The sequence below is a fragment of the Lynx canadensis genome, chromosome D4, assembly GCF_007474595.2.
Source record: "Lynx canadensis isolate LIC74 chromosome D4, mLynCan4.pri.v2, whole genome shotgun sequence".
In the NCBI taxonomy this organism is placed as follows: Eukaryota; Metazoa; Chordata; class Mammalia; order Carnivora; family Felidae; genus Lynx; species Lynx canadensis.
In genome coordinates, this window is record NC_044315.2 from 59,656,504 (window position 1) to 59,671,100 (window position 14,597).

Sequence of the window (14,597 nt, forward strand, 5' to 3'; positions counted from 1 at the left end):
GCTACCTGTAATATGTTCCCACTGTTGGGTATTCCTCTGCTTTCCTCGATTTATGTATTTTTCTTCTTTCTTATCATACATCTTATAAGGCATCTCAATCTCTTGTGACACAGGTGTATAAATACCGAAAATGACTTAGAACATGTACATTGCTCCATCACATGCGGTCGTCTGGAGCTGGGAAGCGGGGGACTTTGTATTTACTCAGATCCATAACTGTCACCGTGCCGTGGGACTCGGCCTCCCCAACTGCATTTGCTGAATGGCACAGGTACACTCCCTCATCTTCCTTTCTCAGAGGGTTGATCTAGAAATAAAACAGGCAAGTTTATATGGTCATATATGGCACAGCAAAATCACTTCCTTATTTAGTCCCTAATGATATGTCTGAGCACTTATTCTTTTTCAAAATAAGATAGAGCACATTATTTCTCTTCTTGCCTTAGCTGCCAAGAAAGTTAAATTATATACTCTGTACCCTCTCTATTGCAGCTCTCATTTTAAGGCTTCCTCTGCATTCCTGCCTTTTACTGTGAGCTTACCTGGTCCTCTTATTGAAGGTGATAAGTATACATCACAAGAAAATACTGCAAATTAAAAGAACGAAAATTTACTGACTGGGGAATGGCCCACAAGTGCTCCCAATGGAGGCAGCCTTTACAAAGTAACACAAGAGAGAACATCTCCCCCTACCCTTTCTTGTAATAAAGAGGGGGATGTGCTTGATTTGAAAAAGCCACGGACCCAGCTGCATTCTGAGTCCCTGAGCTGGATGGAGAAGTCACCAAACCTTGCAGAGATGGGAGTGAAAGGAAACAGACACCCTTAGAGAGCAGCCCGTTCTCACGCCCCTGCAGAGCAGACCCACACTGGCTCTCTCCTCTCTTGCTGTCTCTGTCAATCATGAGTCACTCGGCAGACTGGCGGGGGAGTTACGTACACCATCTCATTTTAAACTCATGCTGATTGTGAGGGAAAGGGGGAGCATTGTTATCCTGACATTATAGGAGGCTGGCAGGTAAGTCACAGACTGTTGGGTCACAGGGCCCTCCTCTTACAGTTGTGGACACTGAAGCTCAAGAGGTAGACTAACTAGCCCAACACGGACCCCCATTCTGTCACTCCCTCACTCTTTCAGACCACACTGTTCTAGCAACTTAAACTACTCCAAGTGGCCTAGAGGAGCCCTGGAGGGGGCGCCAATGTGCGGTCTTCCCTCTACTGGCCACATGGTCTTGGGCAAGTGTATTAGTTTCCTGTGGCTGCTGGAACTAATTTCCACACACTTAATGGCTTAAAACAACACAAATTTATTATATTTAGGTTTTTAAAATTTTTCATTAAAGACTTTATTTTTGGGGTGCTTGGGTGGCTCAGTCAGTTAAGTGTCTGACTCTGGCTCAGGTCTTCATCTCATGGTTCATGAGTTTGAGCCCCGTGTTGGGCTGTGCTGACAGTGCAGAGCCTGCTTGGGTTTCTCTCTCTCTCTCTCTCTGCCCCTCCCCTGCTCTCTCTCTCTCAAAATAAATAGACTTTATTTAAAAGATAAAAAAATTAAAATTATATAAAAAAAGATTTTATTTTTAAGCAACCTCTGTGTCCAACGTGGGGCTCAAACTCACAACTCTGAGATCAAGAGTTGCATGCTCTCCCGACAGAGCCAGCCAGGTGCGCCTGTATTTATTTAGTTCTTGAATGAGAAAGGGGGCTAAGAAGAAGGTATTAGCAGAGCTGCCTTCTTCCTAGGAATCCTAGGGGAAAACCCATTCTAGATAGGCTGCCTGTGTTCCTTGGCTTGTGGCTCTCTTCCTCCATCTTCAAAGTCAGCTGATTAGCTGACTTTATTCCACCTACAACCTTAATCCCCTCATGCATATAACATACCCACGGATTCCAGGGATTAGGACATGGACATCTTTTTGGGGCCACAATTCTGACCACCAGTGAAGACCACTTACGCTCTCCGGGGTTAAGCTTTCCTCACAGTTATGGTAGGGTCCAACAAGAAAGGGATAAGAACAGCTTTGAAATGTGTAATGTGCTATAGAAATATAAAGGGTGCTTTATAAGGGCCAGTGAACAATAGCCAAGTAATCCTAAACAAATGAGATACCCACCAAAATCCAGGCTGTGGCCTCGTGGTCAGAAGGGCCCCCTCGCACCTGGACAGCTATATTGACGTGGTCCCCAGGAAGGTCCTCTAGCACCTGAGTACCCTCAGGAGACTGTGTGACCTATAGAGGACAGGAAAGCCAGGAGTGATTTAGAAAGAGCATTCCTGGCTAAGAACTGCACCACAGACATCCTTGCTGTCTACATCTTCCTACTGACTCAAAGGCCAAACCCTAGCATCTCTTACTCCTATTCAAAGGTCAGTGGCTTTTTAAACCTAAATGTATGTGCAGACAGCACCCCCTGCTGGACAGCAACGATGCGGACGCCATCACTATCTCACAGAATCAGCTCAGAATTTCATGGCCCTTCTCTGGACTGTCGGTCGAGATAGGGGGACAAGAAATGCTGTGATCCACACCAGTCTCTCAAAAATTGATCTGCAGGAAGATCTAGTTTTTGAATAAGACTTGGATAGTCTTTCTAAAACCCAGATCCAGTGAAGCAGGCTCTAACTTCATTCCAGTGGAACTAGGCTAGATAAGTAGATGAACTTTCCAACCACTAAGTGGCCAAAGAAGCAAATGGCACAAGGAAGGATGGCACTCTCCTTCTCTGGGGGCAGCTTTGGGGTGAAAGTTTTGAGGCATAAACCTGGAGGTAGAGGAGTGAACATGTAAGATATCTTTTTTAAATAGTTGGCTTCACATATAAAGACATACACATGAGAAACACCTCTCTTTCTCTCATTCTCTCTCTCTCTCTCTCTCTCTCTCTCACACACACACACACACACACACACACACACACACACACACACGAATTCTTGGACATAAGTACCTTCCTCCACGTGATGACAGGGGTGGGCACAGCCCTCACCTCACAGGACAGGTACACCTGTGCACCAGTGACGTTGTGGACACTCCGGGGTGGAATGACAACCATGGGGGCTGGAGGAAGAAGACAAGGGATCACAAGCTTTACCCTGCCAGGTTCCCAGCACCCCACCACTAGAACTCCCTACCTGCAGAGAGCCAGCTGGGATAGTCCGACGTGAGGGGACAGCAGCAGAAGAAAGCTCTACACACATAAAGAACGCACTTGTGTTTCCCTCAGACCTGGAGGCATGCCTACATGTTTCCTCATCCTTGCCTTTGTTCTATCAACAGGAAAACAGGGATCTGGGGAGGAGAGGCGATTTCCCAAATCGCCCGCCTCGTCTGTGGCAGGGCTTGGTCTCATCACACTCCCACCCAGGGCCCCTTCCAGGACTCCGGCTGCCATCTGCTTACAGCTCAACTCCGTGAGACACTGAGCGTGCGTGGGGAGGGGCTGGTGTCACCTCACCAATGCCAAGTCTTCTAACAGATGGGCTTTTCTCCTTCCACGTGGAGGGCGGTTCAAAGAACAGGCCTTGCGGAACAGCTGCACACACCGAGCTGAGACCCCCTGCGGGGCCGGTCCAGACGCTCGTTTGCATATCTCAGACTCTCAGACTCCACAGGAGGCCTCCCTGCCCCAACAGCCCCCTCTCGGTGGGCAGAGCTGCAGGCACGGAAGCCGGCACTGGGACAGAGGACGCCCGGAGAGAGGGAGCTGCCGGGATCACGGTACCCAGGCAGTGCAGCTCAAGGCTGCCAGAACATTACGGAAAGGGGAGGGAGGGTGTGGGCAGGCTGGCTGGGATAGAGTCCATGCAGGCATCTGAGAAGTTCCTAGCTGACGTGCCACACTGTCCTCCTCCCTGGGCCCACTGCCTCCTCTGCTCACACTGGTGCTAAAAGAATCAAGTGCAGCCACCTCGGCTCTGGCCTTCCACCCAGCCCCTCAAAGGACCTGCCCACACTGCCTCCCCCACTCTGCATGGAATATAGCCCTCAACTCCACAGGGCCTAGAAGGTATGTGTCCTAGTCCAGGACCAGGTGTCTGTACCTCTCCGACCTGCTGGAGCACAGCCTGCTGGCGTCCAGGTGCTTCCATCCCGCCTCACTTGAACTAGACGGCAGCTGGGCCCATCCCTGCATCTGGCCCTCGGTTTCTTGGGCAAGATGCAATGGGGAGGCATGGGGAGGAAAATGCTCTCCGCTTGGGTCTGCTCATCTTTAAGATGGGGATAATACCCCGTGCTCACAGGGCTGTTGAGCTCATCTTACTAGGTGATGAGTGCTAGAGTAATGGTTTAAGTTAATAGGACACGTAAGTGGAGGTCAGGAGCAGGTTTGGTAAGCAGGTGACTGGATGAAGAAGCAAATGGCAAATAAAGAGCAAACACATTCATTGTCTGGCCATCAAACTGCAGGGTCTATGCTCCTAGGGCTCTGCTGAAGCATGAAGGAAAGGGCCCTCGCCTGCCTGGGTGAGGCTGCAATAAAAAGGAGAGCAAAGGAGGGAGCCGGAAGGCCACAGGAAGAGCAGGGAAGTTCAGGAGTGAAAGGGCACAGAAATGAGACTGCTCTGGCCTCTCCAGACAGACTTTGTCAAGCTGGTACCAAAGAAAAAAAAAAGTCTCTGGAAAGTTGTCTTAGAACCAGAGTCTCAGACCAGAGGGGCCCAACTCCCCAAGATCCTGTGCCTGATCATCTGTGGTATGCTCATCTAGCATCTACTTACATGCCTCCAGTGATAGAGAGCTCACTACCTATGGAGCCAGGCCTCTCCATCTTTGGAGGGCTCTGTTCCTAAGAAAGCTTGTTTTCACTTGGAGCTAAAACCCACCTCCCTATAACTCCCACACGTTGATGCCTCCTGGAGTCCTACAGCCCCCAGAGAGTGCCCCAATGGTCTCCAATGAATACAGACACTACCTTCTCCACCCCAGAAAGGGGAGGGAGGGTGTGGGTAGGCTGGCTGGGGTGGAGACCATGCAGGCATCTGAGAAGTTCCTAGCTGAAGTGCCACACTGTCCTCCTCCCCAGGCCCAGGCTGCTTTCTTCCCTCTCAGCCTGATCAGCCTACTCCTTCAGTTGTGCCTGTATGATTGCCCTCCAAGCACCACACCTCTAGCCACAACACTGAGTATAACCAAAGGCCCCCCAGTGAACCAAGGTCTTAGGCTTCTAACATTGCCCTATGCATCCCAGCCACCTGCAAACTGCTACAAAGGACACCCCCACCCCCGCCTCTCCAGCAGGGGCCCCATCTGCAACATGACAAAGAGAGTCTAATTTATCCACCCCCTCCTGCCAACACCACCTCCCCGGAGCCCAGCCGTCCTCAAATGGCTCGCTGGGGGAACAATCACAACCGCATCTTATTCCAGAGCCCTCAATGGATTCCAGAGGGACACTCAATCAACATGTTTTACTTTCATTCATGTAAAGTCATCAATTTTAAATGAGGTTTCATCAATCCCTTTCAGTCCTAAATGAATAAACTGGTAAATCACATTTCAACGTTCTCTCTCCTCGAATTTCCCTCTCCCTCTTTTGAGTAACTGCAATTAAGAAAGACTGTCTTGGAAATACTGTCTTTGCTACTGATCTTGTGGCAGAAAATACCACCTCTTTTACAAAAGAGTCCCAGCTTTCATTGATAGTGTGACATTCAAATTTTTGTTTGTTTTTAAATTTGCATACAGCATGTTATTCCTTGCAGAGTGCAGCTCTAAGTTTTGACAAATGCCTACGGTCACATAACCACCACCATAACCAAGATATAGAAGAGTCCAGTTATCTCAAAAAATTTCCTCATGCTGCCTTTTGTCATAGTAATCTCATTTTAATATTAACATATCTGATTATAAATTTAAAACATTTTTATCCATAATAGCTCTTTCTAATCAGCTATCGACGTCATAATAGTAACAATGGTAATAATGCCACCATCTGACTCTGATAGCTTGCAGTGTGCTAGGCACTCTATTCTGTTTACAGAGGATTAACCCGTTCGATCTTTCCAGCAATTTCACCGGCTGTAGAGCTAGCCAGAGTTACCCAGGCTTAAATGATAGGCAAGGCTTTGAGCCCAGGGCTTGGGCTCTGAGCTCTGTCCCACACTGTCTTGCCTTCTACTTAGATGACACTTCCACATACACTACTCCTTTCATCCTTATACCTACCCTGCTAATAAGCACATGCTTTTATCCCCATTTTACAGATCAGAAAACCAAACCTCAGAAAGATGAAGTGCCTGGAGGAGTGGAGACTCAAACTCACCCTGATTCCATCAACTCCACGCTGATTTTTACTTTTTAAAATTTTTAATGTTTATTTTATTTTGGAGAGAGAAAGCATGAGTAAGGAGGGGCAGAGAGAGAGAGGGAGACACAGAATCGGAAGCAGGCTAAAAGCTCTGAGTTATTGAGTTATTAGCACACAGCCGGGTGCAGGGCTGGAACCCACAAACCATGAGATCATGACCTGAGCTGAAGTCGGATGCTTACCTGACTGAGCCACTCAGCCGCCCCACCACACTCACTTTTAAAGTAAAACATTTGTTGCCTGTTTCCATTCCAGAATAAGAAAGCGTTCCTTAGGGATTGTGTTGAGGATCCTCAAGACGATCCCCAGGTTCAGTGTTTGCTGGGAGACACACAGAACTCAGCACAGGTGTTTTTTGTTGTTGTTTTTTTTTAATGTTTATTTATTTTTGAGAGAGAGAGAAAGCGCACGCACATGCAAGTGGAGGATGGGCAGAGACGGGACAAAGGATCCAAAGCAGGCTCCACACTGACAGCAGAGAGCCTGATGCAGGGTTCAAACCCACCAACCAGGAGATCATGACCTGAGCTCAAGTAGGATGCTTAACCGACTGAGCCACCGAGGTGCCCCCAGAACCCAGCACAGTTTTATACACAGCTATGATTTATTACAGTGAAAGGAGACAAAGCAAAACAGCAAAGGGAAAAGAGGTTCACGGGGTGAAGACACGGGAAACCAGGCACAAGTTTTCAAGAACCTCTCCCAGTGGATCACACAGGACACGCTTAATACCCCAGCAATGAATGGTGAGAACATGTGTGAAATGCCATCTCCCAGGGAGGCTCACCCCTTGCCTAGGATTTTTATTGCCGGTAGGTCACCTGGGCACCCTCTGCTTACTATGTACCAAAATTCTAGGGTCCCAGAAGGAAAGCAGGTGTGCACCATGAACCACAGTGTTGGTATGGTTTAGGCACAGTAAGCCACCCTCAGCAGTTCTGAAAATGGCAGGAACCCTCCTGAAATCCAAGTTCCCAGACACTAGCCAAGGGTCAATCTCACCAGCAGGTCTTTCTAAGGATACGGTCTCTGGGCTGCTCCGTTTACTCTCTTCTGCACAGGAATAAAACCCTCCAAACATCACCCCTGGGGTTGATGTAGAGATACTATTAAATGGCTGGTACGTCCTTTACACTAGCAGGACATTCCCAATCCTACTGTCCCCAAGGGCTCATTCGAGTGCCGTGCTGGGGTGCTCAACGTCATGACCACAGGCAGGATGAACCCAGGTTCAAATCCTGTCTCTGCTACACCCCAATGCTGTGACTTGGTCTCAGTGTCTTCTTTAAAATGGGCACAGGAGTCTGTTCCCCACCCCAACCCCTCCCCCTCAGCTATAGGGAGGAACAGTTACAAGACCCCTTGCAAACTAAAAGGCTTCCACAGAGAGACCCAAGGATTTGGCAGACTGTGCTACCCCAAGGGTAATCTCCTCGAAGTGCCTTGCCTGCTCCAAAGCCCCTACTGGCCTCTGGGGGAGCAGGCCTATGGGTGGGCCCTATCTACCTTGATCCAGAGGCCATGCCCATAGCCCTCATCCTGGCAAACCTGGGGCACAGCCTCTCACCTCACTGTTGCCAGAGTTGCCACACTCCTGGAAGAGCCAGGGCTTTCTACCTGAATTTGACAAGAGTAATGTGGGTTTCAAGAGGGAGGATGGTGCCTCGTGGGTCCAGTCTGAATGTGCCAGCTTCATTTCTCTAGATCTTTCTTGCTCAATACTTGTTTCTTTCTGTCTGTGCCAGCAACAGCCATAGAAATGCTGGGATGGCACACACAGATCCATCCATCAGGTAACAGAATAGTCACCCACCTGTACACCCACTGGGGGTGGGCAAAATAGCACCAAGGGAAACTCAAATGCCTGGGGGTCCAGGTGCCAACCAATGGAGCTTGGGCAAGTTGCTAACCATTTCCTCCTTGTCTGCAAACAAAGACAATGACTGCTACCCCACATCCTCTGGGGTGAAGGGACAGAATGGATGTGACTGAATTATTAACCATGTGGATCTGTACAAATGAAAAGGATCGATATTATTATTATAGTGTGTGCTGATCTGTTCCCCCACCTGGTCAACTAAATATGTCCTGGATGGCTAGAATGGACAATCTTCTCAAATGCCTCCCAGGTTTATTTAAAGTTAACAGTGCCAAGGAAAGAAGGAGTATCAAGAGTCATCCCCCCAGGACCCCATCTGCTTGTACAAAGAAGTGCACAGCCAAAGAGTTTAATCATCAACGCACTGAACAGCCCTGATAATTTATGCTAATAGTCATGTTAGGATGTGGAAGGAGAAACAGCTTAATCCGGCTCCCTGCAGCCTGTGCCTCAGACCCCCTCCCTCGGCATGAAAGGCTTTTGAGCACGAGGCCCCCCTTCTTTGTCCCTCTCACAAAGTGGCATTCGCAGCCTCTCCTGGTTACCTGGTAACACGCACCTCGCACAGACTGAGATTTCTAAGTGGACTGGAAATTCAGCTGAGGTGAATTTTCTAAGATTCAGGATCTCAAGAGCTCACTGAAGCTCAGGGGCTCGGTGCCCTGTTGGGTATTGGCACGGGGCCCTGTTCCTATCTAATTTAGCATTCAAAACATGCTATCAACCTGCTGTCTGCAGGATCCCCACCCCCTCCCAATGTTAGCAAATGGTCAGGGAGCACACATGGAACAACACAGCCTTTTAACAACAAAAACAATGCCACACCACCTTACAACAGAGGAGCGAAAACAGTAACTTCGTACAGAACAAAGCTTCATCCCTCAGTCCGGCACTCAAGGCTGGCAATGCCCCCCCTCCCAACCTCTCTGGTCTCACCCCCTTCCCCCATTATCCCCCTGGGTACCTGTCAGCAGGTCACTGTTCACACCCATCATGGGCCCCCTACCTCCTCCTACCTGCTCTTACCTCCATGCCTAGTTCATGCTGAGCCTTCCTATCCCCTTCTCTCTGCCCAAGAATTTTCTGCCAGTCCTTCAGGGTTCCTCTCAGGTATTTTCGCTTCTATAAAGCTATCCCTGTTCCTCTCTGGAGCCATCACCCAGTGCTCAATAGAGGAACCAGCAGCAAGCCTTGGGGGGAAAACAGGACGGTGGCTCCAGACTGAGAAACCCTCAAGATTCAAGTGTAGCCGCTTTGTAGCCACTTTCTAATCAGGTGGCCAGCAGGTTAGAGGTGCATGGCTCCGTCTGAAAAGAGCCAGGAGGGGTGCCTGGGTGGCTCGGTCTGTTGAGCATCCGACTTTAGCTCAGGTCATGATCTCACAGTTCGTGAGTTCGAGCCCCGTGTAGGGTTCTGTGTTGACAGCTCAGAGCCTGGAACCTGCTTCTGATTCTGTGTCTCCCTCTCTCTCTGCACCCCCCCCTCGCTTAAGTAAATAAACATTAAAGAAGAAAAAAAGCCAGGAAACCCCAGGCTGGAGCCCTACATCAGCTAGGAGCTAGCCAGGGAGCTCCCTTCCGTGAGCCTCAGTTTTCCTTTCTATTAAATAGGAGTGAGATCTGGCCAGGGTAGCTGTGAGAATTGAGTAAGAAAGATGGAATGCAAGAACAATTTCGAACAGTAAAGAACTATTCATATGTGGGAACAGGAGGAATCTTCATTAAATGTGTTAATCAAAGGATTGCTCTTGCTCTTAGGCTTTTGGGGGAGTTTCAGAGCATGGGAGGAAAGGTCAGAGTTTAAGCCTGTACATGGTTTCCAAATGCCCCTCAGAGTTATGTGTAAGAACACTTCCACACTGTGTGGAACCTAATAAATATTTACGTTGGTCTTATTCAGTGAAAGTCAGGTGCTCGTTTATTGAAGGATAGGTGAGGGCCAAGGAGGGTGATTTTATTAACAGTATTGAAGGAGAACAGCTGCTGTTGTGACTCAGCCTGTTTCCCTTCCACCAGGGTCCCTAGGGGCATTGTTAAAAAGTGCCCCTGCTATGTCCTCTGAATAAAGGATGGCTTTAGGGCAGCACAGCACGAGGTGCCACCTTCATTGGCCAGGAAAGATCCCCCTGTCTACACCTTCATGCTTCACATGGGCAGGGGTCACAAACACTTCAGTGTCACAAACACTTCAGGACAAAAAGAGATAGGGAACGGTGCCCAGGTCTGTGGCAAATGATACAACTGCTGGTGGGGAAGGAGAGCTAAATTCCGGGGAGGCCTGATGCCTGTCACTAATGGGATCATTAAAAGCAGCTTCTGAATTCCCTTCCTTTTGGCCCCTTGAACATCTTTACTCCTGGGGCTTGTGCCTGGGGTGGGCCTCAGAGCCCCCTAGATCAGACTGGAGGGGCTGTCACATTTACTTGTCATTTGGTAATTTTCAATGAATTAGGGGTATGGGGTTTCCATCTGCCATCTGGCCGCACTCTGGTAACCATGGCAACCACCACCTGCCTGACTTAACACTATCAACTCCTGTCCTGAAAGAGCAACTGCACAAGGTGTCGGGGTCCTGGATGCTGGTCAGGCTTTACTGGTCACTCTGGATGTGTCCCCTGCCCCCCTGGGTCTCAGTCTCCTCTGCATATAGCAGAATTGGTTTATGTGTCTTCAAGGTGGCTCTCTCTTAGGAACAGACTATCACTCCAAGGAGAAATTATCTGAGACTATCAGCACCGGTTGGATTCTGGGGACCTGGTCAGCATTTCTTGTGTCTCCTGCATGTGGAGTTACTTGTCTGGAGACAAAGAGAACTGCCTGTGAATTAACTGCTAAGGAAAGCAGATTGTAAAAAGGAGGAATAGCAACTAGAAGGGAGGAGACAGGACTGTTTAATGCCACACAGCAGAAACAAAGGTTCAAAGTGGAAGGGGGCCTCAATAGTGGTTCCACAGGGCTGACTCGGCCCAGAGAGGGGTAGGTAACAGCCCAAGGTCACTCAGGGAACCAGCAGCATCACAGAAGCACCAGCCAGCTCTTTCCTCCACTGGGTGCCCCAGCCAGGAACAGCTACCCGTGACTTTATTGTGCTCCAGGGCTGCCTCAGACCCCTCAAAGGGCAGCACATTGTTTTTGTTTTCCGGGACAGGAGCCCTCCTGTCTCATCCCGAACAACCCCCTGGGTCTCCTGCACTTGAGTGCATCTACCAGGAATGCTTGGGGGGAAATAATACTAGAAATTTCCCAAGGTCTGGAAAAGGTCATCCCCCACTGCCAAGGTTTCCCTGTTGGAGCTAAAGTCATCACCCCAACTTAGGCATTTAGGTCTAGACTTGGGTCTCCAGGCCCAGGCCAGAGCTCCAAGCCAGGCTCCTTGGAACATCCTGGCCACAAGCTCACTCACCTCAACTCTTCACTGCCCCCTCCAGGCAGTGTAGACAGGGGCAGTTCTCCAAAACCTAATGGGGCAGGAGGGTGCTTCACTGGGCATACCTATACTGATGTTTTTCATTTATTTTTGTTTGGGTTTTAAAAATTACATATAGAGGTGGGCAACTTTAGATGACTTTACTGTGAAGTTAATGAACTTTAAGTTTCTAGGTACTCAGCAATGAATAAATTTCTATTTCTTCACCCTCCGAATCATATAAGCCTTACACCCACAAAACCCAGCTCTCTCCCTGATGGCACCATCTTTTCAGAGCTCAGGTCTCCAAAGGTCTTATCTGTCCTGGGTGGGAGAGCCCTCAGGTCCTCCCAGCAGGGCCCCAACCCTGGTGTTCTGGCCCAGTGATTCCTGAGTCCCCTGTCTTCAGCTCCTCCTCATCCAGGATCTTCACTTTCTCTGCCTCTCCCTTCAAAAACCCCACCCTGGCCTGGCTCGGTGCCGGACCCAGGGGGACTTGCACCCAGTAAGACACCTCCTCCCCCAACTCCCAGGCTGGTGGGGGTAAACATGTCAGGCCTGCCCATAACTGCAGGCCTTTTTGGTACTATACCAAAAGGGACAACAGGCTCACCAAAATTCTGACCAGCTCGGGGACTTGTATCTCCATGAGCTTGGTAAGCAAGGGTGCAGGATGTGCATTCCTGTCCCAGTCTTCTTGAGTACCTGGCCAGGTAATAAAAACTGCTTACGAAGGGAAACCTTAGGCTGTCAATCACTGTGCTTTGTGGGATCCTTAGCCCCACACTCCTGAGGGTTGGGGGGAGGGGTCCCTCTTTCTCTTCATACCCCAGCACCGCGGGGCAAAAGCCATACTCACCAAATTCGCAGGGGCCATCGCGCGCCTTGTGCAGGTGGCCCGGGTGCGCGCGGGGCGTGTACCGGGCGCGCAGGCGCAGCGCGCATACGCTGGGGTAGGAGCGGCCGTCGGAGCCGCAGACGGCGCCGCGCTGCGCGCACACGCAGACCCCGGTGCCCTCGGGCGCCGCCCCCGCGGCGCGGCTGGCGCACACCAGGCCCGGGGCACAGCGCGCGCCGGCCCGCCCCCCGCAGCTCGCGCCCTCCGCGCCCAGGCAGCGCGCGCAGCAGCCGCACTCGTCGCGCGCCGCAATCGCGGGCGCGGGGCAGCGCGCGGGCGCCGGACAGTGCTCGGGCCGGCACGGACCGCACTCGGGGCGCCGGCCGCCGGCGGCGCGGAGTCCGAGGCCCGAGGCCAGCGGCGGCAGCAGCAGAAGCAGCAGCGGGAAGAGCGAGGTGGAGCGCGGCATGGTCTGCTTCGGAACGGCACTGGCGCCTCTTCTTCGCGCTGCGCTGGGCTTCGTGCGCGCCGCGCCGCCACCCGGCCCGCCCCGCGGCCGCTGATTGGCCGGGGCTCCACCGCGGGGCGCCTCAGCCGGCTGCCCGGCCTGGGACCGGAGCGGAGGGATGGGCTCCCGGCCGCCCCAATTCCGAGCTGGAGTGATGTCCTGAGACCTACTCTCCCAGACCTGGTGGGTTCTTGGGGGAAACAGACCACTCCAGGCGGGAACTTGCCCGAGCACGCTGTGGTAGCGCCCGGATTGGATGTACGGTCTCCAGATCCAAAGCTAGCTCCAACTATCATGTCCCTTAATCCTCCTAAGAGGATCAGGCTTGTACAGACAATGGAGCATTGTTTAATTGTACCCCCCCCCCCCCGCATGCTACTAAAGTCACGGTATACTTCACAGTTAAAAATGACTTTGGTTGTGATGAGATATGGTCATCTATTTTGGGTTGACCTCGGACTTTCAAACTTTGCACAGCGTTTAACTGCACAAAACCTGCAGTTATTTAGCCAGTTTTCAATCCTTTTGTTACTACAAATGATGCTGTGATGAATGTCCTGGCTCACAAGCGTCAGCATATCTGTGGTTCGTGGGCAGTGCATGTTGGAAAGATATGGTAGCCCAGGTTTTTGTAGTCAGATATTTATTCATGTGGCCTCTGCTTGAAGCCAGGCTCTGTGTATTCTATCCCTGGCCCAGTTCTGGCAGGGGACCCAAACAGGACACCCTAGGGAGTCCTGATTGCTGGAGTTTGATGTGTGGCCAAGTGAAGACATTGGATGGAGGGAGGGACTTGCTGACCAAGCTGTATGGATGGCTCTTCCTGCCTTTACACCTTAATCCTCATTTGCCCTGTGCATTTTTTCCTTTTTCTGAACTCTTAGAGATGGAGGGGCCTTTTGGATTGTTGTCCATTTTCCTATAAAACTGTCTGCAAGCCCATAGCCCAGTGAACTCTGGGTCCCAGAGTGCCAATTAACACTGTGGGCAACATCTGTGGGCCCCATGAGATTATGGGAAAAAGAAGAGATGAGTTCTCCTAGCAGGGAAGGGGGTTGAGGCCCCTCTGTTGTCTGGCAGGTAGTGAGTTCCTGTGGTGTGAATTTCTACCTTCTCTGCTCACAGCTGGCACACAGGGGAGGCTAGCTCATACTGCACTTAGGGGGGATGCATGCATCCTCAGAAGCTGCTGAAGTGGGTGTGAATGTCCCAGTCTGAGGAGCTAAGGAGAGGAGTTAGGGTCAGCAGAGATTTCTCCATAAATGGGCCATAGACTTGAATCTCAAGTGTAACAGTCAAGCCATTCATAGAAGGCCCTCTTCCAGGCTGAGAGAAAACAAAATCCCTGCCTCCAAGCCCCTGGTGGGCCATTCCAGAGCAGAGAGAGGGGTGGGTTTTCATGCATGGGAGAGGGGGTTATAGAGGGACAGATTTCAATTTGATACTGTGTAAGAGGGAGCATAGCCAGATGTGGAACTCTTTAAAGATGGAAATTTACATGCTGAGCAGCCAAGATATGATAGAGGATTTTCCCTCCTGCTGTACATAACTATAACACCTAGAAAAATTAATACAACAACTGTTTGCAGGTACTGGCCTTGAATGGGGATAGCTGGGTGGATTCAAATGAAGCAGATGAAGTTGAGAATCTTGAG

The 14,597-nt window shown here is 50.6% G+C and overlaps 1 protein-coding gene across 1 annotated transcript; it reads right to left on the reverse strand.

The window, feature by feature from the left end:
* Nucleotides 1-157: 157 nt before the first annotated feature.
* IGFBPL1 (insulin like growth factor binding protein like 1) lies at nt 158-12,903 on the reverse strand. Its single transcript, XM_032595486.1, has 4 exons — nt 12,456-12,903; nt 2,953-3,062; nt 2,118-2,234; nt 158-307 (listed from the first exon to the last, which is right to left on the reverse strand). Exons 1-4 carry the CDS (start codon nt 12,901-12,903, stop codon nt 158-160), a joined length of 825 nt encoding a protein of 274 aa, XP_032451377.1.
* Nucleotides 12,904-14,597: the final 1,694 nt, after the last annotated feature.

What these genes read in the sequence shown, in the direction of transcription:
- IGFBPL1 (XM_032595486.1), bottom strand. Translation starts at nt 12,903, where the DNA reads ATGCCGCGCTCCACCTCGCTCTTCCCGCTGCTGCTTCTGCTGCTGCCG. An exon ending in CTGTCATCACGTGGAGGAAG is followed by an intron (nt 2,235 to 2,952) that starts GTACTTATGTCC and finishes TGTCCTCTATAG; the next exon opens with GTCACACAGTCTCCTGAGGG. An exon ending in AGGCCACAGCCTGGATTTTG is followed by an intron (nt 308 to 2,117) that starts GTGGGTATCTCA and finishes TTTTATTTCTAG; the next exon opens with ATCAACCCTCTGAGAAAGGA.